Source organism: Ctenocephalides felis, unplaced genomic scaffold, assembly GCF_003426905.1.
Source record: "Ctenocephalides felis isolate EL2017-DRISC unplaced genomic scaffold, ASM342690v1 CF-g0.4_SCAFFOLD_03571, whole genome shotgun sequence".
Taxonomy (NCBI): Eukaryota; Metazoa; Arthropoda; class Insecta; order Siphonaptera; family Pulicidae; genus Ctenocephalides; species Ctenocephalides felis.
Window position 1 is genome coordinate 53,243,479 of NW_020539725.1, and position 25,441 is coordinate 53,268,919.

The following is a 25,441-nucleotide window of genomic DNA, read 5'->3' on the forward strand; positions in this document are numbered from 1 at the left end:
TCATACAATATAAAAGCAATATTTTGAAAAAAATATAATTTTTTACCATGAATTAATAATGTAATAAATAATCTCCATAAGGATCTATATATCGGTTTCAAAATTGCATTTGTAATTAATAATATACCTCTTTATGCAGAATGAAATAAATGCTTTTCACGGTTATTTCATCGTTTAATTGCGGAAAGAATAATTTTAATGCCCTTTGTTTAAATCTACAAATATAATCTAAACCTGAGGCATTATTTGTAGGTTTCATAAAACATACTGAGAATATTTGTAGGTTTCATAAAACATACTGAAAATATATTGCAATTGATAATAAATAATTAATATCAATATTCATACCGTTTTTATCTAGAATGTCCTCTCTGTGCAAAGTGCACCTATTTTGCCAGAAAATGAGTCCAAGGATTTGCAAATTGATCCAAAAGAATGCTGCCACTCCTGCTGTTTGGACCAGCCCGACGATAGTGCAAATCCAGTTGTCGACGAAATCAACATAAAACCAAAGATATAAATTTAAAAATTTCTGGTTAGGGATCGTTCAAGTGTTACGTAAGCAGATTTATTACAATTATTTACCCCCCCCCCTTCCCTTTGTCAGCAAAATTAAGCAAATTTCTTACCCAAAATAAGCAAAATAAGCAAATCAATAACCCTCCCGCCCCCTATAGTGCTTACGTAATACTTGAACGGCCCCTTAATATAAAATGTACATTTGCTGCAATATTCCAAAATTTCCATTATACATATGAAATATTTTTGTACATGTGAATGATCCATTATAGTGCTTGTACTGTAAATTAATAAAACGATTATCAACATTTTAACAATTTTATATTTTATGAGAAAATAATTTAACTTCATAAATAAATAACAACAATAGTTCTACATACTCTACAAATACTTTATTGAAAGTCATTTTTGTGCTTTTGACCTGGTCTGCCATGTACGGTCTTGAAACGTCGCGTTAAAATTCTTTGCGATTTCTGACGTCTCTGTAATAATTGAGGATCCAGTTTGAAATTGCCTAATTTGCATTTATGTATCATTTATCATTATGATATTATTAATTTTCTGTTATAAAATAAAATTTAGCATGTGCGTGTTTTGATATTCACACAAGTTTTTGATCGTGGTTCAGCGTTTTAACTGATATAACAAAGAAAATGTTAATAATGGAAAGGAAAAGTCTGCACGCGACCACAAAATGGAATTTTGTTATACTTTTTTATTAGATTTCCGAAACCCCTAAACCTACCTTCCAAAAAATTTAATCAGTTCTTCATAGTAAAAGGTTTTTTTGTGTTATTTCAAAAGCTGATTTACCATTTTTGGCACTTTTTTTTACTAATCAGCACGTCTACTTATCAATATGAATCAAATGTTTTTTTAATCATTCAAATCGGTTAATCCTTGTTCTCGAAATCGTCGGCGAGAAATTGTATTCGCATATACATACACACATACACACATACATATACACACATACATATTCACACACACACACATACACATATATATCAATATTTTCTAATGTATGCGAAAATGTTCTGAGGAAATGTAAAAATATACGAAATTGGTCATTTTCGATTTTTTGCGATTAGGGGGCGTCCATTAATCACGTGATCAATTCTTAAGGATTTTTGGTTTACCCTCCAACTTAGTGATACGTGGTATTATTTAATAATAATACTATTGATACGTGGTATTATTTAATAATAAGATTAACCCCCCTCCTCAACCTGTATTTTGTCTACACGTGTATTTTTAGTTACGAGAAATAATTGTAATTTTTTTAATTTTTTTTGAAAATGTTTGAATTTTTTTTTTAAATTCAGGTTAAAAATCTTACAAGACCCTCCCTCCTCCACGTGATATTTTGTGACTTTTTGTCAACCTACCCCCCCACCCCACTTTCCCTAAAAACCTCAAGTGATTAATGGACTCTAAGGAAAGTTAATAATGAAGTATTGTCTCATTTGGAAAATAACTATAACATTTTTTTTATTACCTCATTTTTTAGTGCTCTTTGGGATTCGTACTGTCGTTTAGCCAACGCCACTCGCACCCACTCTGGTTTGTCAGGAATGGCTCGGTGCAAAATGTGTTTGATTCCCAGTAAACAATGTTCCAAGCCCACGAAAAATAACAACCATTCGACTGGGCTCATATTTAGACCTGTGCGAATACGTGCCATCTGTAGAACAATAAAAACGATAAGAATGGCTTTTATTAAACAGCATTTCTGTTTATCGCACCCGAACAGTAAAAGTGGGTGTAGCTTTATTATCGGAAATGTGTAGAACATGAATTTGTTAATGTAATAATCTATTAATTGATGTTGATTTTAATTTTCCTTAATTTATCTATCTTTCAGGATCTTACAAACCGTAAGCACAACAGATGATATAATTGGATGCAGTATATTCTTTGATTAAATGTAGGTACTTTTGAGGAAGGCGTATTCACCCATATCCATATATTTAAACAATCCCTTAAAAAATCTGAACGCTCGTATTTGTGATTTTTAATTTTTAATTCATATTAGGTCCTGGTACGCGTCCTGCTTTGAAAATCACGAGTAGCAGGTTCAAATTTGCATTTCGGACAGCCTGATATTACGTAGTAGTGATATTTACTTTTACTTAAAAATATAGATCCTAATATGTTACCACGTGAAAATAGCTTGCTCCGGCCATGTGAATTGATGCAATATCTTAAAATATAGTGAACCCATTGGGTTGCCTTGTAATACGTTATATAAATAAGTCAAATAGATGGGACAACCTATAGGTTGCCTTCTAGAAAGTGACGTGTTTGAGAAGAAGCAACTTATAGAGCTATATTAAAGAACTCTTTGATCTGATTTTATATGCTGTTCAAAGACAGTGAAAAAATATCTGTAACATCATTTTGTTGAAGTAACATAAAATTCAGCAAAATCCTGAAATACGTGTCAAATGATTTTTTGTATAATATCTGAAAAAAAATTCAGACAATTTTAAAATGTGACATTTTATTTTTCCCCAAATCCGTACGATTTGTAAAAGAATGAACCTATTGTATCAATAACTCTTGAGTATTTATTGTAACAAAATTTTCTTTATATGTGCATTTATATTGTATTTATTTTTAACACGAGCGCAGTAAAATTTTATTATTATTATGTAAACCAGTAGTTACCTTGATATTGGCGCTAATGTTATCACTATCGATATCGAATCATAGTTATTTTTAACCATGATATCAATATCTATATCAACTTTATTATTATCATTATTATTAATTAATATTTATATTCTCTGTAATAGATATTATTATTCAATATTCTCTAATCTCTGTAATATATATTATTATTTAATATTCTTTATTTTATGTAATAGATAAAGCTTTTGCTATAGTCATAGATAAACAAATATAAATATGGCTATAGTCTAGTACTGATGAGTGTATAGAAGTCTCACTTCTGATAATTATTTAGCAACAATGAAATGCTTTATTGAATTTACATTTGAAGTAAAATTACTCACGTTTCTGTGAAACATACCTGTGGTGATATACAAAGAAGCCCACAATTTGTTACAATAGAAATTGCACCTAAAGCCTCAAACGCCACCTGTAAGAAATGAATTTTTGTAATAAAAAAAATTTATTTTACACATAAATTTGAAATATATATAATATATATATATATATATATATATATATATATATACACGTATATATATACACGTATAATATTCCAATTAAACGTTATGAGCAACCGTTTCATATACTTTGTGGTTTGTACAAAAATAGATGCTGCATTAGATACATCTACTTATTTAGAAAGCAATTTAAAAATACGATGACATCATGAAACAGAGGAGTCATAATAATATGTATTGACGCTCGGTTTGTATGGATACGGTCATTAGCCATTTATGTATATAAAGAAAAATATATTTATGAACTCATTGTATTCCATACCGTATATTGCTGTTACGTATGTGTAATATATTGTACATCGCAGTAATAATAATATATTAATATATATTGTATTATTTCATGATTTCATATTTCTACTATACTATTGTTATAGTATTTTTTACAATTAGTATTTCTTTTATCACCTGCCATGCACCAATGTCTTTAACTCTTTTTGCCATCGGTCTTCTGAATACTGTGCAAAGTTTGAAGGCATCTGCCCTAATTTCGAGCACATTATTGACGACTGCCCAGAAGGCGGCCAAAGGATATGCGGAGGAAAATAGTACAACGTAACCAAATTGGACGAACAATTCTAAGTAATCATCATATGTTCCTGTGTAATCATCCATTTCCCCTATAACAAAATACATATTCGTTAAATCAACAGCATGATATATCACTAGATAATTTTTTGTATTATGTAAATTTCAATCTGAGGTCAAGTATAATAATATTGTCAAGGGGGTATTCTAGTGTAGAGCGATGAATTTTAGGACATTTTTAAAGTGTCGTAAAAGAAAGCAATGAATGTTTTTACTATCCATTTTTTTACCACTTGTTTATTAATATTATTAAAATACAAAACAAAAGTAAAAAAGTTGAGAATTGTAAAAACTGGCGGCTGATGAAGTGGGTGGTTTTTAAAGGACATTTTTAAAGTGTCGTAAAAGAAAGCAATGAATGATTTTACTATCCATTTTTACGACTTGTTTATTAATATTATTAAAATACAAAACAAAAGTTAAAAAGTAAAAAAGTTGAAAATTGTAAAAACTGGCAGCTGATGAAGTGGGTGGTCTCAAAAAATTGGTACTTCAGTCTTGACATGATTTCAGCCCTCTCAGCCATCGGAAATGCAAAAAAGAAAAGTATTATTAATCTACAATGATGTCGCAATCGCCCGAACTAGCGATGAGTAAAAATATTTTTTTTTTTTTACAAATTAACGACTGTTGGAAAAAAAATGTTTTTTTTACTGTTTTTTGAGTTCCTCGATTTTTTTAAAAATAGTAAAAATTGGAATTTGGATAATCCATGTTTAGGCTGTAAATAGGTTTATAAACAAGACTCTGTGAACATTTCAATTGAATCGGTCGATTAAAACTTGAGAAATCGTGTCAACAGTACTGAAAAAGTCTGTTCTGAGAAAAACGCATTTAAAGTTTTGCGTGAAACCAAAACCAGTATGAAGACCGAGTCAGGAAAATGCCTATATCTCCGAAAATAATTCAAATTTTCAAAAACCTTCTTGTACCTATATTCTTAGATAGTTAAACTTTGAAAATATAAAATAAAAAAAAATTGATTTTTTTGAATTTCTACACTAGAATACCCCCTTAAGGACTAAATTTTGCAAAATGTTACTATTGGTAAAAGTCTCAATTGTAGACTTTATTGTAATTAAAATTGCAGTTTAGTTGTGTTGGTTATATGTGAGAATATTGAAAAATATCGAATGGCGATAACCTGAAAAGCATTTATCATATTTACTTTAAAGAGTTCTTATCTTATCATATTGGTAACGTATAATAGTAAACTTAAATAGATTCATAACGAACCCAGTAAAAAATTCGACTGATATAGTGTTAATAAAATTCCAAACATAAAAATTGGAAAATCAGTTTAAAATTATTTTTGTTCCAAAACATATTTTCATAATTGTAAAGTAAATGTAATATTAATCTCAAAAACAATTAGTAAGAACAATCATTGGACTGCCTAATTACTAATAGCATTTGTAAAAATAATAAATTTATAAATAGGCATCGTTCATAACAGCTTGTAAAACTAAAAAAATAAGCAATATAAGTTGTGTAGTATTTTCGGATAACTTAATTTTGAAAAAAAATTCCGATATTATCCCATAGTCTAAAATATCCCATAGTCTAAAATAAGGTAAATTATAATTCACATGTACCTTCTTCGTTTGCCTGTTGTACAACAGGATCATCACTTTGCAATTCTTCCACACCTGGTAATAATGGTATAATTTCCTCTTTTGTTTTCAAAGATACGTATTTACTTGCTTGCCAGTTTATAAGATCCGATATCTGTAAGAATGACATTGAAATTACCAAAAAACATCCAAAAAACTGTTAAATCAATCTATTATTTATTACCTTATGATGGCACCATCTAAACGTGAGCGGTAAAGCAGCTTCTTCCAAGTGACTGAACGCTTGCAGAATAATTAACATGGTAGCTAATTGCTGCCGAAGCAAATCCAAATCTCTCAACCAGAACGCGATGTAGAACAAAGACATAAAATTGTTGATGAACTCAAACAGCATCAATTTTAATACTCGGTGTCGATCGAACTGGGACTGAGTCCTGTGATTTTCTTAATAAATAAATTCTAAATTTTGTAAGCAATTTTTATAAAAAAGGTAAATAATAAAGTTCAATTGTTGAAAGTGAAACCATAAATATGTTAAATTTTATTTGTTTAGCTAATTCAATAGTATTGTGAGTCGTATTGTGCATAGTGTTAGAAGTATCGAGGCAAAAGATCGATATTGAGTACTTTGAAAAGTATCTAATCAAAATATCGATGCCAAAAAAATATCGTGGCGAAAGTATCGATAGTACTCAATATCGAATTTTGAGTACTTTTCATAAAAATCAAACATAAATGCAAGAAAGATCTAAAACTCGTTAAATATCATATCACAATATTAGAATGAATTCTATTGCTTGTATCTGATGTGTTAAATCAGAATCATTTTCAATATTGTAAAATTTTAACAGCAATTTTTCAATACTACTTTCAAATTCTATAATTTTTCAAAAAAAAGATAAGTTATAATAGTTGAGTATTTTTGATTAAAACAATATAATAGTCTGATACTATATTCAAAAAGCAATACTTTTTAAGTATTTTTAAGCACAATAATATTTTTAATATTTTTAAGTAAAATAATATTTTATAATTGTTGAATATTTTTGTATGAATAATTTTAGCAACTTTAAAAAACCTCTTTGGAAAGCATTCAGTTAAATGACGGTCAAGATATATTATCTTCGACACTTGTAGAGAAGCATCTCTTCGGAGCGATGGGATTTAAAGTTTAAATGGTTCCGAGAAACTCAAACCCATATGTTTGCATGTTGAAATTCAAAAATTTCAAAACATGAGTATTTTGCGTTAAAAAAGAATCGAAATATAATTATTTCAAATAATAATATTCATCAATTTCTATATATATTAGTATTTTGCGTAAAAAAGAATCGAAATATAATTATTTCAAATAATAATATTCATCAATTTCTATATATTAGTATTTTGCGTAAAAAAACGAAATATAATTATTTCAAATAATAATATTCATCAATTTCTATGTATTAGTATTTTGCGTAAAAAAGAATTAAAATATAGTAAACGCAAAATACTAATATATTGAAATTGATGAATATTATTATTTGAAATAATCATACTTTATTTGTTGAATATGTTTTTATAAAACATTTAAGGTACTTTAAAATCCGTTTCATTTTACAGAGTAATAAATAAACATCTTTATTTATTAGTGTGGTCATATTCATTTTGGGTTTTTGAGACTGATGACCCTGAGGGATCGTTTTTGGACAATTCTTTGAACAGCTACGACCACCTAGAGAGACTATTGTATTGCATTTGCAATGAGTGGTGTTAATAGTTGGTCGATGAGTGGTGTTCATAGATTACGTTGTCGATTCTTTTTGAGTACTATCGACGAAAAGAATCGATATTGGAAAATAGATCGAGCTAAAAAATCGATGGCAAAAGTACTCACTATCGACCGCAAAGTATCGATATTTACTCAGTACTCGATATTTTGTTCTAACACTAATTGTGCACAAATAAGTAAAGATTTATCATTTATGTATCATTAGCATTTATTATGCATTACCCCATTCTGTAAGTTGCGTCGCAATCTTCCTGTAGTACAGGTTGCTGATGTAAACAATTCCTGTATAAACAATACCGGGTAGTAAAATAACATAAGCACCAAAACCAGTAGAATCCGTCTGTTGGGTTCTTAATGTATCTTCAAACCAGAAGGACAGCAACATTACCCAGAAAGCACCAAGAAGGCAGAGTATCACGATAGGCAAGGAAACACAATATAACTGAAATTTTTTTTAAAATGTTGACTCTTGGGTAATCAGTAATTTCTATTTTTGTTTAACTTTTAGTCATTATAATTATTAAATGTTTTTGATATTGAAAAACAGATTGTAATTTAATCTTGAGAAATAAAAAATATACTAACATTTTATTGAGAAATATATAATTGACCACTATAATTAATCTTTTATAACTAAATATAGTCGACAATTATTATTTAACTATTATTTACGAATAAATAACATATGTTATTATTATGATAAATATCATGCATTAGTATCAAAATACATTTATAAGTAAAATAGACCTTTCAGACACTAATGTGCAAAGTAAAAATATTTAAAAATTAATATTTAAAGAGCATTAAATAAAATATCATAGTTAAAATTATATAAAACATGAAGAAGTGTTTATAAACCATATTGCTGTAAAACATTGAAAAAAAGAGGTTATAAAATAAAAGTAATGCAAGTGGTTGATGATTTATTTATGCAAATAATTGAAATAATTAAAATAATAAGTAAAAAAATAATCAAACTCGATCATTATGCAAAAATAATTTAAACAATATATATATATATATATATATATATATAAACTTTTATATATGTATACATCAATTATGATTTATCAAATCACTTTTAAAGTCCTAAAATTGGTGTATTCCGTTTTCGATAACTAGAATTACAATTATACACTCACATCTTTTCCTATTTTTATTTATTATTGTGGTTATTAATATGGTTTCATATCGAAGGATTTAAAATAATTGGAAATATTTAATTCAGTAATTTGCAAATTGGGTTTTTCGATATTTTTCTGATTTAACACTCTATGTATTTCTCATTATTCTAAAAGTCTATAAAATGCATTTTGTAGGTATATGATTACCAATTAATTAATTAAACCAAATTACCAAACACAATAAAAAATAGTTTTTGATATGAATCTTTTTTAATAAGAATTGCGGACTTCCAGTAAGAACTTCATTATTCGATTATATGCAATGCTTTTTTATCTATGATATTTTATTGTCTTATATCGATCTCTATTTTTTACGCTTGTATAAAATTATTATGTATAATATTCAATAATATTATTAATTAATTTGAAAAAAATAGCACTTAATAGAAACTAATAGAAATAGTTCGTTTGTTTTCATAATTTTTGTTAATTTGCCTGTTCATTTTCGAAAAACCAGGACAATCCGGGAATAAAGATCTAAATCTGGTACAAATAATGCTTTTAAAAAACTCGCGACAAAATGGAAATCCGGGGACGTATGGTCACCTTAGTTATTATACATCAAATAAATAACAATTTAATGGAATATAATACTAATATCAAATTATTTGAGAAACACACAAATTTCCTACAATAAAACATATAATGCTATATTATATGTTTTTCATGAGTATAGTACACTATAGGCGGGCCCCGTAAAAATACTCGTCAGACCAAACTGATATGTGTAGCGGGCAAATCGCTTGCTCGGCACGAGTGCTCTTTCCGTCGCCTCGCATGAACACAACTGCCTGTCACATTGAACATATTTTTTTATAACTCTTTTTTTTAAAAAAAAACGTCTGGTTGTTTTGAACTATAAAAAAATTATTTAATTAATGCATAATTAAACATAAAACTAACAAAAACTAGTGGCGTATGGCATCGTGCCTTAAGGCAAATTGCTGAAACTTCCTGTACCATAACGAGATGTTCGAGGAATATTGAGTATTGAATGAAATATTTTTTTCCTAAAGCAATTGTTATGTCAACACAATCAGAATGCTTTTTGAATCAATCAATTCGTATGCTTGTTTCTCTCAAAAACTGCCATTTTGTGTACATTTAGCTCCGTATCTTTGAAATGGCTGAACCTGCCTTTGCCAAAAACTAATCATCACTTCTCCCAATCATTACTAATTTAATGTTTTTTAGATCATTCAAATCGGATGCTCCGTTCTCTCAAAAACTCGATTTCTATTTTCTGCACTTTTTGCTCTGTATCTCCGTAACGGCTGGACCTGCGATTGCCAAAAACTAATGAGCACATCTCCCTATCAATAGGAATCGAATGTTTTTTGAACCATTCAAATCGGTTGATCCGCGCGCCCGAAAACGTGAACGAAAAAATGCGGCCACCAAAAACACAGACATCTATTTTTTCTGAGGTATGCCAAATAGTTCAGACCCTAAAAACCGTAGAAAAATGGAAAAATTTTCATTCTTGATTTTCCGCCCATTACTATATACAGGTTAGTTAAAACTAACCTACGGAAAGTTAAAAATTTAACGTACAGTAGATATATAAACCACTTTTTACATACGTGAAATTTATGGAAAAAATCACCCCTTATGAAGAGGTGCTGGGACCCGAATAGCAAAAATAGCTGAACCACTTCAATTAAACTATTTGGTTTCAAAACAACGCAACATTGACCTGAAAATGATTCAATAATTGGAGGATTGTCAAATTCCACTCCACTTCTTCATTGTCATTATTTCATTGTTATTATTTCTCTGGAAATAATCGGTAAAACTCTACGTCTTCTGGGATGAAATACTAGTAATATAAAAATCACTTCCAATGTGTGATAAATTATTGGCGCAAACTTTTCTATTGCTATCCGATGCCATTATTTCATTATTGCAAATAACAATGTAAAAAAGAGTTGAACTATACAAATCTGACTAATAACTAAAATATTTGATAAAATATATATTGAACACCTTTTTATTGTTGTAAATTCTGCATATTTATCTACAAAACAAATTGCGAGTAGCTTGAATGAAAAGAAACTTGAGGATAAAACATATTGTTTCTTGTCTTTATTCTTATTCTAAAAGTCTTTCAATACGTAAATCAATTGAATCTAGAGAAAAGTATCAGCTATTCTTTCAATATCATATGCAAACCGATCAGATAAAAGTATTTTGACTCGCTTTTAAAGTTAGTCTATTCAAAGCGTAATAATACCTTGCCCGCCGATAAGCAACAGTCCTCGCAGAGCGTAATTTTACGGGGCCCGCCTATAGTGTGTAATATATATATATTCGGCGACAATTGGCCAAGGGCCAAACGGAGTTTCTACCATTTCTACATAATACATATAACAATTTAACGAAATTTAATACTTAATATGTCAAATTATTTGAGATCCTCAAATTTCATAAAAAGCAATTTATATTTGTCTAAGTATAAGCCAATCGGCGGTCGAAAATTGTCTATAATTTTAATCAACCGATATGAATGGGTATCAAAAACTTTCAAGAAATTACAAAGTTTTCAAAAATCAAAAGTTTAACCATTTTTTTTTCAAAATGCTAAAAACATTCAAAATTCTCAAAAAATCTACTATTTTGAATATATTACAAGAATTTGCCTTAAGCCCACTTGTTTGATACTTTAAATAATATAAAATATAAAATAAAAAAAATTATAAAATAAAAAACACGTTCTATAATATATTTACGAAAGAAAGTTAAAAATGTATAAAATGTTTTATAAAATTGACCTCTCAGAAAACATCACACCCATAACCAAAATCCACGAGGGTTTTGGCGAACGGTCATCGATGACGATCAAACTCCAAATGAAGTTCGAACGCCTTTCTCACGCTCAGGGTACGACGCTACGACTCATCGTCGAGGTCGCATCAACTCCACGTTTGAGTGAAGAGATTGTGAAGACACACTACAGAAATGATCCTGTGAAGTATGATCTTGCCGAACGGAGGCAACTGACGGTGCCTAACAATATCTGTTCAGCATTGTGCGGCGATCAATGTGATATCACGCACCGTACCACGTTAGTGGTATCTGTGAGTATGTCTTGAAAGCACGGGAAGTGCGACCAGAGTTTCTCAAGTGAATGTTTCTCAAACTTTTTAATGTGACTATATATATATAGTCACATTGAAAATAAATATATTTCATAAAATATATTCTATAAAAAAAATTTTGAATGCAAAAAAAATCAAAATTTTCACAAAAGGGCAATTTTTTCAAAAATTTCTAAATTCTCAAAAATCTAATTTCTTCAGTAAAGCTTCTAATACTTTTAAATTAATTCTGTAATTTTGTCAATTCTGTTAATTCTGTGAATAAATTTACAGAAATAAATATGTGTTAATTTAATTTCAGCAAATTGCAGGAACTTCCTGTACCGTAATTTAAACGTTTTAAAAGCTTTAAACTGAACAACTTAGATTTTTGATAATTTAGAAATTTTTGAAAAATGGCCATTTTTTGAAAAATTTTATTTTTTTTTTTGTATTCAAATTTTTTTTTCAAAATTTTTATTTTTCAAAGCAAGCGCGCTGCGTAGCCTTATAGATCTCGATACAGAGCTCATAGAAATGTAAATAAAATTTGTGCTATTTTGAAAATTTCTATAATAAATAAAGTCCAGCTGTAACTCTGTAGGGTGTACCTACCATATGTAGGTACACCCTACCATATGTAGGTTTTGAGACAACTTTTTAGTGTCAATATACAAGTATTTACAGACTTACATGTGGGTATCTCGAATTCCGAGATTCTTACCTAATTTAAGCTTAAATGTGGTGTGCTTATGTAGATGATCATTTTTGACCCCCAAATGACATTTTTTTACTTTTTTGTTGGATCTCCGAAATCGCTCAACCCGCCTTCCCAAAAATTTATTCAGTTTTTCATTTTGTTAATACAAATAAATTGCCATTTTTGGCACTTTTCACCCCCTATCTTCAAAATGGCTGGACCTGCCTTGGCCAAAAACGTCAGCACGTCTCTTTATCAATAGGAGTTGAATGTTTTTCATTCTAATCGGTTCATAAGCGTTGTCATGTATGACACAATTTCTTGTGTTTGATTAGATTACAAGTCCGATTATCATTAAAAAAACATAAAAACAAAAATAAACCTAAGATATATCATCCGTGAGTAAAAATGTTTGAACAAAATATAAATTTTTTTTGTGTTCTCATTAATGTAAGGTTTCTGGATATGAGAAAATTTACTCATTTCTCTTTATGTATTATGTAAATATATATATATTAGGGTGGTCCTTAAAATGGTCATTTTCGAATTTCCTTGCTCCCAGGGGCTCAAATGGTTCCAAATTGATAAAAAACAATTCTCTGAAAGTTTTAGCTCTTAATATTAACGTTTAGATAGAGCGCAATTCCATCAAAGTTTGTATGGAAAGAGCATGGAAAAAATTTTGAAAATTAAAAAAAAATGTTTTAGGTATGACTTAGCAACAAATGATTGAGTTTTATTCATTCATTTGTTTGCTAAATTACATCTAAAAAACATTTTTTAAATTTTTGAAAAAATTTTCATGCTATTTCCATACAAAACTTTGATGGAATTGCGCTCTATCTAAACGTTAATATTAAGAGCTAAAACTTTCAGAGGGTTGTTTTTTATCAATTTGGAACCATTTGAGCCCCTGGGAGCAAGGAAATTCGAAAATGATCATTTTAAGGACCACCCTAATATATATATATATATATATATATATATATATATATACTTCTAAAATATTTTTATACTATTTGAAACATGTATATGCATATTTAATTTACTACATTATCAATATAGGCACTAAAACTTTAATTTTTTGTAAGTACTTTTTTTATAAGATAGTAAAATAAATAGTTCTAAAAAGAACTAAATGCTTACTTCAGCTCTAAAATTATTTTATGTATTATGCAAAAAATTTAATCTAAACCACAGGCGTCATATATATATATATCTATATATATATATGAGCCGCTCAGTGCACACATCATCGCGTTTCTCAACTTTTTGTTTTATAGGAGTTAATCGATGTGTGCACTGAGCGGCTCATATATATATATTTATATATATATATATATATATATATATATATATATATATTGTATGAAAGAAAGTTAAAAATGTATAAAAAAGTTAAAAATATGTATAAAAGTTTTATAAAATTGACCTCTCAGAAAGCGTCACACCCTTGACCCAAGATAAATTGTAACACTAGATATTTCGTTATTTGGTCATTGTAATAGTTTAGTTAATAAATATAATATTACCTTCATATTAGTTTTCCATCTGGGGTACTGTGGCTGAACTTTTCCACTAACAGCATCTATTCCCATTGTTCCATGATAGTTTGGACGTGGTTCATCAAGACTTGTCATATTAATTGTACCCCAGTTAAAAGCCAACTCACTACATCTTCTTTTCCATAACTAGGTTGTAAGAAATACATATCAATTAATTACAGCTAATAATAAGAAATAAATAAATCCAAATGTTCTTAATTTATCTATGCCTATTAGCTAAGTCTCGACTTTCGGATTTTATATTTGCTCAACTATTTTGTTCTTATGAGTGATCATACCATGAAAAATTAAAATAAAGTTAGTGGTAAAAAATTTAACGATGATATCGTTCATTTTACCAAACAAACAATTGGTGTTATTAGTTTTTAAAGATATAAATCTAGCTAATATAAATCGAGATGTAGCTAGTTACTGATAAACCTTTGGCATATTATAATAAACTTGTATACATTTTCTTCTAGTTTTATTATATGTTTCAATTTCTTTAATTATTTCAAGAATTATTTTTGAATGATTATTACATATTTTAACTAAAAATAAATAAATTACCTCTAAAAATACAGTGACCCAAATAACATTAAAAACGCAAAAGAATGCCAGGGTTTCTTGAGATACAATCAGCTGTAAAAATCCTAAAGTCATTGGTATTATTAAGGCAGTAGTGTAAAAGCCCAAAAAATTGAAATAGAGGGCAACAGCTTCTCCAAAATACTCTCTGATTTCGGCTAAAAAAGGATAAAAATCATAATTATAATTAGGAACATTAATTTAACATGCGAAAAAAATAAAAGTATGAATTATACTGATTGACTATTATAAATGAATAAAAATTGCGCCAGTTATGAGTATTAAATGAGCCTGGAAATGTATGCAACTCTATTGCTCTAATAAATATTCCACTTGCTAAACTATTAATTTCAAATACTATTCACCATAAATATGATATGATATAAAATAATTTACCAATTGGTTGCCTTTTCAGTAATGCCCAATACCATTCTTTCCCGAGCTTCTTTAAATTTTCTTTATCGTGTAATGGATGAATACGTTCTATTAATTCTAAATTTTCTAACAATTGTATTATTGACTGTCCATGATATAGTTGTACCTCGGCGTATCCTGGCAATGACCTGAAATGATATGAATAAGAGTCAAAATTCAAATAATATATTCAAATAAATTAAATCTGCACAAATTAAAAATCATTTAATAGACGAATTAAATCATATAAATTGCTGATATTTCGAATTAAATGTAATTTTAAATACATATATTAAAATTTTTATCCCATAAAAGTTAGCTAAAACTTATTGTTATTACATTGAGTTTAATTTTGGCAGCATATCAAACTGATATCATAGACCATTTACTTTTTTGATCATGATCCAGAGGAATGACAATGAATGCATGTTGATGCAATGTTAGTTTAGCTATTTCTAATTACAAGGTAGGTATTATTTTAAGATTTTGATTTAAATGTTTTTGCCTTTAGAATCTAGGACCAGAAAAATAGCATAAATTATCAAAAATTGGAGGCAACTGATATAAATGATTTGCTAGCCTGGCAAACCAAGAATTTTGTACTGAAGAACTACTACTGCAACTGTACTTACTAATTAAAACTATTATATTATTGTAGCACAGGTGGTTACAAGACAAAAAAAAATATTTTATTTTCAAAGAAAAGGTGTTCAGCAAACATTCAACCAATTTTAAGATCACAGCAATCAAGCACTCATTAGAATCAGACAATAATTAATTTCAATTTTGTTTCTCTTAAATTGATTAATTAGTATTTTTTGTTTAAATTGAATACGTTTTCTTTTGTTTTTTATATGTATGTAGTTACAATTTCTTTTGTTTCAAATTTTTTTATTGTTCAACTTTCTTTTAAAAAAGTTTTCGAAGTTGAATTTAAATGAAAAATATTATATTACTTATACTAGTTAATTACTATTATCATATTTAATTATAAATGATTACTACATCAGAACAAACAATTTCTTTTGTTTCAAATTTTTCTATTGTTCTTTTGTTTCAAATTATTCTATTATTCAACTTTCTTTTAAAAAAGTTTTCGTAGTTGAATTTAAATGAAAAATATTATATTACTAGTACTAGTTAATAACTATTATAATATTTAATTATAAATAATTAAATATTATATGAATCGACTCAACTTTTCATCTGCCTGGGCTTTCATATTAATTAGTTCTCGCCAAACAATGCTTTGCATTTCTGATGTAGTAAGTAATTGTTCTGGACCAGCCTTGTCTGGAAGAAAGTCTTCTATATGTTCCAGATCAAATTCACGTATATTTCCAGCTAGATCGGGCTTAAGAAGCGCCATTTCTTCGGCACCTTCTAAAAGCCTTATTTTGGAGGCCGAAATGTGAAATATGATACCCTAAATAAATGATAATGATAATAAATAAATAAATAATAATAAATGATAATTAATAGTAATAATAAATAATAATGATAATAAATATATGATAATGTCTTTACATAATTTGAAAGTATTTTCTATAATATATGCAAATTTCATTGGACATAATGAAATTGCTTAAAATATTATATCAAACATGTATCAACGTTCTATGTTTGTTTTCTCACATCAGCGCTTTTATTAAATACATAACGTCCATATACATACAGACAAAATAAAAATTATATTGCAATGGGATATTTGCAAATATGAAAGAGAATTATATTTTTTGATAAGGCAGATCCACCATCAACTTCAAAAAAATATTCATAGCAATGTAAAAATTTTATATAATCTATTAGATCTAATTCAATGTTAGGTCAAAAGTCAAACCTGATCATGTTCATGAGGCTGCTTCCTAAGCAAAAGTTCAGCGCCTCCATGTCGGCGTTTTGCTACAATTTTGTCCACAATCCATAACAAAGTTTTGTTTCTAATTGTTTTTGCAAATTCTATGACGATATAAGTCTGCAAAAATTCAATAAAATAATTAAGAATTGTGAATAGAAATAAAATCAGATTTATTAAAAATCAATTGAAAATTTAATTTATATTAAAGGAGGACTAAATTTAAAATTAACTGCTGAATCATGAAGAGCTTTGGTATTTAGAAATATGATAAAATAGATATTGCAATAGAAATCAATAAAGAATTCTTATAACATAGAATAAACAAATAGAATTTTCCAAAAGCAATAAAAAATGAAAAGTCACAAACCAATAGTGTGAGCCCAAAAATATATAAAATTCTAATTAATATTTCTAATTCAGCAATAATAACAAAGAAGACAAATTATATCTGAAGTAATATATGGAGAAATTCATTACTCCAGACTGGAAAACTACGACTAAATGATAGTAAAAGCGTATATAGATTTTTTTAGCCAAGTTGTCAAAATGAATAAATTATAAATACTTGTATATGTATTTTGTATGTTTCGACCCTGTATGTGTGTCATTATTTCAAGCAAGTGCTTATCAGAAAAGAACACAAAAGAAATAAAATAAATTGTTGTGTAATAAAAATAATGAATATAAACTTAGTAAATATTATATCAAACTAGAAGCTAGAAATAAATTTCTCAAATTAAAAAATAATTTGAAAAAATAAATCCATAAGTATACTATACATACAATGTTTCAAAAAGTAGTAGAAAGTGTACAAGATGAAAAGGATAAAAATAAATTTAAAAAAATAAAGACAATAATGAAGAAAAAATTATGATCTCTTACATTTTGTACAAAGTATTTATATTTATGCGTTATAAACTATATAAAGATTATTATTATTACTTACTTGATGATTGACATGTTCCTCACCATTATCACTGTTATCATGATTACTATCCATTTTATTGAAAGGCTTATTATCCTTTAATATTAAAATTTCTTTTTATTGGTGATCAATCACTTCATTTTCATTTTGCCAACTTGCATTGGCATTATTACAATCTAAATGTCCATAATATGTTTCATCAGCTAGAATGTTTTTGAGTATGTAACGGTCTTGTCAATAAATCGACGTGTTCTAACAGCTTGCCACCTATATGATAATATATGAATAACGCAAACATACCTAAATATTTGTGCAATTAAATGATATGATACATGAATAGACGCAAATCTTTATCACAATATTATCAGAAGATATAAATCATTTTATATTGCTATAATATTACTATTGCTCTTTGAATGTGAATAATTTTCGAGTGACTAATTTAATTATGTATTATTTTGTTTGCACATAATCAGATGCGTCAACGTTTACTGCATACAAATATTTAGAAGTATGTAAATGCACTCTTATTTAGAATATACAAGTAGTATAGTTGTGAATGCATGGAGGATACTAAATACAGATTTAATATTATCAAAAATCAATTAAAAATCTATATCGTTTTATTCACGAATCGACTCATAGAGCACTCACACATATATATACATGATTTTATTAATATATTATATATGTAAGTATTTATAAGAAAATACGAAAAGACCAGAAAATTTACTTCAAATCTAAATATGTCACCGGCTGGTCTCGACACTGACCAAAGCAAAGTCTATTATTAGGACTTCTAAAATATGGAGACAGAACCATTCTCACTCTCAAATATGTTTGCACTTCATTTATTTTGAATTGTACAATATGTTTCAAAACACATTTCTTAAATAAACGTCTCCACTGCGACTTAAAAGTGAAATTTTATGTAAAAAACTGATATATGTACTTTATTGTTAAGCAGTGTTTCATTCCCTGGTTAGGCTAGTACCAAACTAATGGCTTTTATTCAAATAATTCAAATATTCTTAGGCCTAATAATCGTTATTGTTATACATTGGATACAAAGTTTGTTATAATATAGAACAAATACTATTTTCTCTTTAAATGGTTCGGTTTTTACAATTTTACAAAAATTCTAAATTTTTTCATGGCTATTCAAGCCTGGTATACTTTGTAAAAACTTTACACTTCTAATTACAATTATAATAATTACCCTAATATTCCAGATTCACTATATTCTGAAAAAAACAGATTTTAAGAGCACTCTTTGCTTGATTCTTTCATGTGAAGAACACTTATTATTTATATAAAATTATAACTTACATTTTTATAAATTTGGTCAAATTTATTTCATGGTAGATATTTTATAGTTTTATATTATTTCTAATGTTTAACAAGAAATGAAACTGATTACTTCTGACATAAAATTGAAAACATGACGAAATGATAAACATATCTTAGAAAATGAGTTTATTATCAAAGTTTTGTAATTTGAATTATCTGATAAAGTTGTATTTATAAATTTAATTCTTATGGTTCACATATGTATAAATCGCATAAAATCGATACATATATGAATAGTATAAAATATTTCTAGATTAATAATATATCAATTTGTTATTAACTATTACTCACTGTGTTTGTGATCTGCCATATTGGTTTTGATAACTTCTGGAATTTCTGAATTTCACTGAAATTGCATTCTTTTTTTACAACTCATTTCTCGTATTATAATCAGCCAATGTTCTTTCAACATGTTTAGATATTCGATACAAGAAATTACTAAATTTGTATATGGCTAAATATTTTTGTAATGGGATTATATTAATAATACTTATACTAAAATGTTTAAATTTGAAAATGTTTAAAGTATTGTACTTCAACATGTCAGTTATTGTATGTTATGGCTAACAGCCATTGTCTACCAACCTACTAGTATCTAAAAAGCATTTTTCCAAATAGAGATTTTGTTGAATAATTTTGTCATAGATGAAGAATTTTGATTTTAATGACATTAATATATTAGGAGAATAATTTTCTTAGCATTCCATCGGCTGTTGTAACTTAAAATTTATTAAACATAAAATGGTCTTACTTGGTCTTACTGGTCTCAATTTAAATTTAACATTTGTAACATTGTAACATTTTGGATTTAAAAAAAATCACAATCTCCCGTTTCTTCAATCATTATTAAATTAAATATTTCACTATAATATCGATAACTATTTATTAAATGAATGAATTTCACATTTGTTTTGGAAAAGATCTTTATTTGATGCAACTTCATAATCTTATCTAATTCGTCAATACTGGCAACACTAAAAACGCTGATAAATGTCATGACATAAATTTGACACCAGGTTGACAATCTGATTTGTGTGTATAACATTGTTTAGGATGTTAACAGTCTTTATTTTAAAACCTACATTTTAAATAATAAAGATTTGGTGAACTTTTTTACCTTATAATTAATTATATTTGTTACAAATATGTCTGAATTAAGTTTTAAATTTGTTCGTCAAAAAAAATATGATGAAAAACATATGATGGTTGTTGCGTTCGAAGTACGTATAATGGTTAACCTCTAATTGTTTTCTCTTTTTCAAGTATTATTAATAACAATACATTATTTTTTTAACAGCAATGCTCTATAAAATGTAATCTAGAATGTGAGTGGATTAGTGAAAAGGAATGTACAATTCTTAATCAAGCAAAATTAACAAAAACTGATATATTCGTATTTGACGAATTTGCTGGTTCAGCTTTTGAATATCTTAAAGGATCAAAGGCTCTGTAAGTAAAGATGGTTATTAATTGTTAAGTCACGATATACACAAAACAAACACCAAAAACTTTTAAATAATTTATTTGCAGAATCATTGGAACGCGTTGTCTTATGCAATGTCTCTCCCAGGACAAAGAACTCCCTCCTTGGACTAACCCTTTGTATACTCTAGCGATGACTGGACTCATCGTAACTACTTCGGGTTTTACAAAAGAACAGAAAGTATATAAAAACTATTTTTTGTTTATTGTGTTGTGTTATATATTTTTTATATAATATATTCTATTATATATTCTTATGACTTTCTTTTAGGATAAAATTGCTACTTATGTGCAGTGGATGGGTGGTGTCTTTGAAAATAATATGCAGACCAAAACAACACACCTTATATCAAATAATGTTACCAGTGTAAAATATTGTGTATGTTTACAAATTAAATACTTCTTCTAATTTGTATTTTTAAAACTTTAATTAAGAAGATACTATTTTGGTATCAATATTTTAAAGATGAAATTAAAAAAACAATCATTCACAATTGCCATAAACTTCATTTAATTACTTATATGTAACAGTATATCACGATCAACATTTTGTTGTTCAGACTTATTTCATTCAATTCATTTTAATTATTTTTCAACTATAAATTTTTTGAAAATTGTTTTACTGTAGATTATATTAATTTTAATTATGTGTCCAGAAAGCAGCTGGGCTGATTCATATTGTACGACATGATTGGATTGAAGCTATTTGGAAAGAAAGTTTAAAGGATGAAGTAATGGGTGCATGCCCAGAATTTATAGAACAAAGTGTGACAACATACAGACTTCCTCCATTTTATGGTTTGACTGTTAGTACTTATATCATATAATTAGTATATATTTATTCCTTGACATCAATAATTTAATTTATTTTTTTTATAGATCACATCGGCTAGTTTGTCAGGAGAAGATAAAAATAATGTTAAAAAATTAATAGAAGATAATGGTGGTACTTACAGTGGAAAGTTTCAAACGGATACAACAGGTTATATCAAAATCCTATCTTTTATTTCCATTTTATTTGAATAATATAGTCAGTATATTTATAAATGACTAAGAATTAACAATAGTATTTTTAAAATTAAGTGTTCAAATGTTATTAATAAGAAGACATTTGAACCAAATCTTTTGCAAAATTATTAAGACAAAAATTAAATTAGTTTTCTGTATGCATATGGTTATATCTTAATTAATCAAATATAAGACACTACAGAAAAACATAAAAGCTTTCAAAAATTTGAAGTAATAAATATCATTCATATATTAGAATACACTATTATATTATACTATTATATTATTTAAGCATATTTATTTTATACTATATATAATTTGAAATGTTTTATTTCAATAAACGTGTTAAAAAAATTATTTTAAGAACTAATTTTTTTCTCAACAGACGTACTGGTGATTAATAAAAATGGTATTGATAGCGCAAAATACAATGCAGCTCGAACATCTAAAAAGGAAATTGTAAATCCAGATTGGGTTAAAGATAGTGTGGCTTTTGGTTATGCGGTTGCAATGGATAAATACAGAATTGAAGTATCAAACGCGAGCACACCTACTAAAGAAAATGCTCGTAAATATAGCCCTTCTTTATAATACAGTTATTTGTTGAAAATTTAGATAATATATGTTAAAAATTATAAATTTACCAATGATCCTAAAATAATAATACCATTTTACATTATCTCACATATTTGAAATATCATCTTTTTAAGATAAGAATTAAAATATTGAGATAATGAAAAAATTAAAAACAATTAACAAATTTATTGCAGCTGATTTGACTAGTAATTTTTCTATGATGAGTGCCATTGTAATGGATAAGCAGAAAATTAATTCAACAGTAAATGAAACAGTGAATATTACAATACAAGAAAAAATGCAAGATATAACTTTGGAAAAATCTTGTGCTATTAGCACACTTCGAAGTGAAATTAAACCCTTATTTAATATGAAAGATGTCAGAAATGCTGGATTATTTTTGGATGGTTGTGGCGTAAGTGAATATATATTATGCTCTACTTGAATAACTTTTTTTTTATTAAGATTTTTTTTAAATCGACTATTGAACATTTTGTGAACACAAATTAAATTAATTTAGAAACTGATTTGAGAGAAATTAATTTTCTGATGAACGTGTATTCAAAAGCTATTAATTAAAAATTTTAAAAAATTGTAACATTGTTATATAATGTGCAGATTTATGCAGCGGGCTTTTCTACAGAAGATAGAGAATTTTTGTATAAAATTTTTAACTCGGGTGGTGCAACGAGATATGATGAACCATGTGAAAAAGTATTTTGAACAACAATGCTAATTTTGATATGAAGCAATTCAGTGATAAAAATCTTACGTAAGAATAATACATTTAGTACAATATTTATAGAGTATATATATATATATATATATATATATATATATATATATATATATATATATGTGTGTGTGTGTGTGTGTGTCTTTGTATGCTAAGTTTTAAATTGATTATTTTTAATATGATTTATTACTTTGGTACATTTAGTTTTTCATACCATATTTTTAGGCCATTCACTGTAAATATAAGTTGGCTGTCCGATAGTATAAAGCATAAGCAGGCAATGCCTGAAGACGATTATATAATCAAGTTTCCAGAAGAGAAAACAAATACGAAAGTGGTATGTTAAATATATTGTAATATATTTTAATCTAATTACTAAGTGCACTTTGAATTCTAGAAACGAAAACTGGACAATGTTCTAAAAACTATTTCAATGAATGATTCAGTTTGTCGACTAATTCCAACTCCAAGAGATGAGAAATTAAAAGAATTTGAACACCAATCAAGAGTTATGCAAATGTATATAAGTTCAACTAGTTTGGTACAACTACAGGTAAAACTTAGTAGGATAATCATTTTTTTCAATTTTGATAGACAAGTAAAAGAAATGAAATAAAACTAATAAAATAATCTTAATAATTGATGTGGCTTTGTTTTTTGAAAGCAGATAAACTTTACTAATTTGTAAAGTGAACTAATATTTTTTTTATTCTCATTAATAGATTCCACTATCAGTGCTGATCAATCCACATTTTCATACTTATCAAATCACTCATTTTATCTAAGTGAAGAGCTTAATGATTCTGAGAGAAATGAACAGTTAACTCTTATTCCAAATGTAGGAGGCCGTATTACTAATAATGTGAATGAGGCAAAATATATAATTGTTCCTCTCAAGTTATTGAATAGTATTGAAGGCCAGAAAAATGTGAAATTGTAAATTCTTTGTTTATTGTAAGTATTCAAACTTGTATAAAAAGCTAGTATTTTAACATTTGGGTCAAGATTATTTTTTAATTCTATTTGAATATATTTACTGTGTTGATATACTGTGAATCATGTTACAAAGACTTATGCTCTAATTCTATCATTATTTTACCTCATTGATTTTTATAAAAAAATTACAAGCTTTTGTAATGCTTAAGTGCTTTTGCTATGATTTACTTTTAGTGATTGCTTTAGATTTACATTTTATTATCTTGATTAAATATATTTAATATTTAGTAAATATGAATACTTATAATTATATTTTCTTTGCAATATTGCAGAATTCCTGTTTAGGACAAAAATGTGTGGTGCCGATACAGTATTATCATAGACCTATTATTATACCCATAAGAAGCCTCTACAAAATTTGGTATTTTCTATAAGTTCATATGTTGCCCCAGAACGAACGTATATTGCAGAATTGATCCAAGAACTGGGTGGGCAGTAAGTGAAAAAAATATTCAAACCTTATATAAAATTTCACCTACTTGATGACTTTTGTATTTGAATTTCTTTTGCATAGGGGCCAGCTTAACAAATCTTCTGATATTTGTGAATAATCAACGTAAACAATAACATTTTATATATGGTTTTTAACTTTCTGAAGGAAGAATTTAGGTTTTCACCAGCAAACCCAACTTGCTAATTTGGTTTTCTTGCCATATTAAGTCATTTTAGTAGTAGTAATAGTTAAGTATCATTATGACCAAGTTTGGAAAAGCTATATCTACATAATCTGATTTTTCACTTTTTGTTGATGCCTTAAAAACGGCTCTGCTTATTTCAAAAATTTAGTCCTATTCATAAAACCTCTAGTGGATAGGACTTGCTTTGATTAATATTATGAGATAGTCAGACAAGCCCCTTTCTTTGTAATTAGCAGAAAAGTACATATTTTTAAGAAATTAGTAGAAATTTACTAACTCAATTTTCAGGACAAATGACAAGTTTATTCGGTATGGCCTTTCTAGTGAAGGAATTGGAGCAGCTACACATTTGATCTGTAAAGAAGCAAAAGGGTCCAAATATCAGGCTTGTATAAACTGGAATTTACCTGCACTAACTGTGGACTGGCTTTTGGAATGCTATGAAACGGGTTGCAGGGCATTAGAGGAAAAATATTTAGTAGGAAAATCCAAAGGTAAATTAGGTTTATTTTATGTCATAACTGAAAGTAGATCTTTGTTAATATTTTGAGAAAAGTGAGCAAGTAGCTTTCATAATATGGAGTTAGTTTTCATATTTTGGACAAAAATATAATTTAAAAATAGGTTATATGGTTTTTAAAATGATTCTATTTTAAATGTCAAAATTGTGATTATAATGTTGAGTGTAGATTTTTGCTTGACTTATTTATATACAATATTTA

At 27.4% G+C, this 25,441-nt stretch overlaps 4 protein-coding genes and 1 non-coding gene across 5 annotated transcripts in view; 3 read left to right on the forward strand and 2 right to left on the reverse strand.

Moving 5' to 3' along the window:
- Positions 1-892: 892 nt before the first annotated feature.
- LOC113386893 (anoctamin-10-like) lies at positions 893-18,110 on the reverse strand. The gene is made up of 13 exons (XM_026624651.1): positions 17,955-18,110; positions 16,991-17,125; positions 16,350-16,576; positions 15,133-15,299; positions 14,719-14,894; positions 14,137-14,295; positions 7,866-8,085; positions 6,096-6,316; positions 5,894-6,026; positions 4,119-4,330; positions 3,554-3,622; positions 2,018-2,203; positions 893-1,001 (listed from the first exon to the last, which is right to left on the reverse strand). Exons 1-13 carry the CDS (start codon positions 18,006-18,008, stop codon positions 912-914), a joined length of 2,049 nt encoding a protein of 682 aa, XP_026480436.1. The 5' UTR covers positions 18,009-18,110; the 3' UTR covers positions 893-911.
- Positions 11,597-11,808, reverse strand: LOC113387078. The gene has a single exon (XR_003368047.1). It is a non-coding gene; the product is annotated as a small nucleolar RNA U3 (small nucleolar RNA).
- A 2,318-nt stretch (positions 18,111-20,428) lies between the features above and the next one.
- On the forward strand, positions 20,429-23,072 carry LOC113386251 (DNA topoisomerase 2-binding protein 1-A-like). The gene is made up of 9 exons (XM_026624041.1): positions 20,429-20,503; positions 20,581-20,732; positions 20,814-20,946; positions 21,037-21,144; positions 21,422-21,571; positions 21,645-21,747; positions 22,159-22,341; positions 22,544-22,764; positions 22,968-23,072. Exons 1-9 carry the CDS (start codon positions 20,429-20,431, stop codon positions 23,070-23,072), a joined length of 1,230 nt encoding a protein of 409 aa, XP_026479826.1.
- Positions 23,072-24,025, forward strand: LOC113386252. Its single transcript, XM_026624043.1, has 4 exons — positions 23,072-23,121; positions 23,311-23,422; positions 23,483-23,648; positions 23,808-24,025. Exons 1-4 carry the CDS (start codon positions 23,093-23,095, stop codon positions 24,023-24,025), a joined length of 525 nt encoding a protein of 174 aa, XP_026479828.1. The 5' UTR covers positions 23,072-23,092.
- A 1,271-nt stretch (positions 24,026-25,296) lies between these two features.
- LOC113386253 (anoctamin-10-like) overlaps positions 25,297-25,441 on the forward strand; it is a 12,754-nt gene continuing 12,609 nt past the window's right edge. Inside the window, exon 1 of the mRNA XM_026624044.1 lies at positions 25,297-25,301. Within this exon, the coding sequence (XP_026479829.1) occupies positions 25,297-25,301 (5 nt within the window). The remainder of the gene's footprint in view (positions 25,302-25,441) is intronic.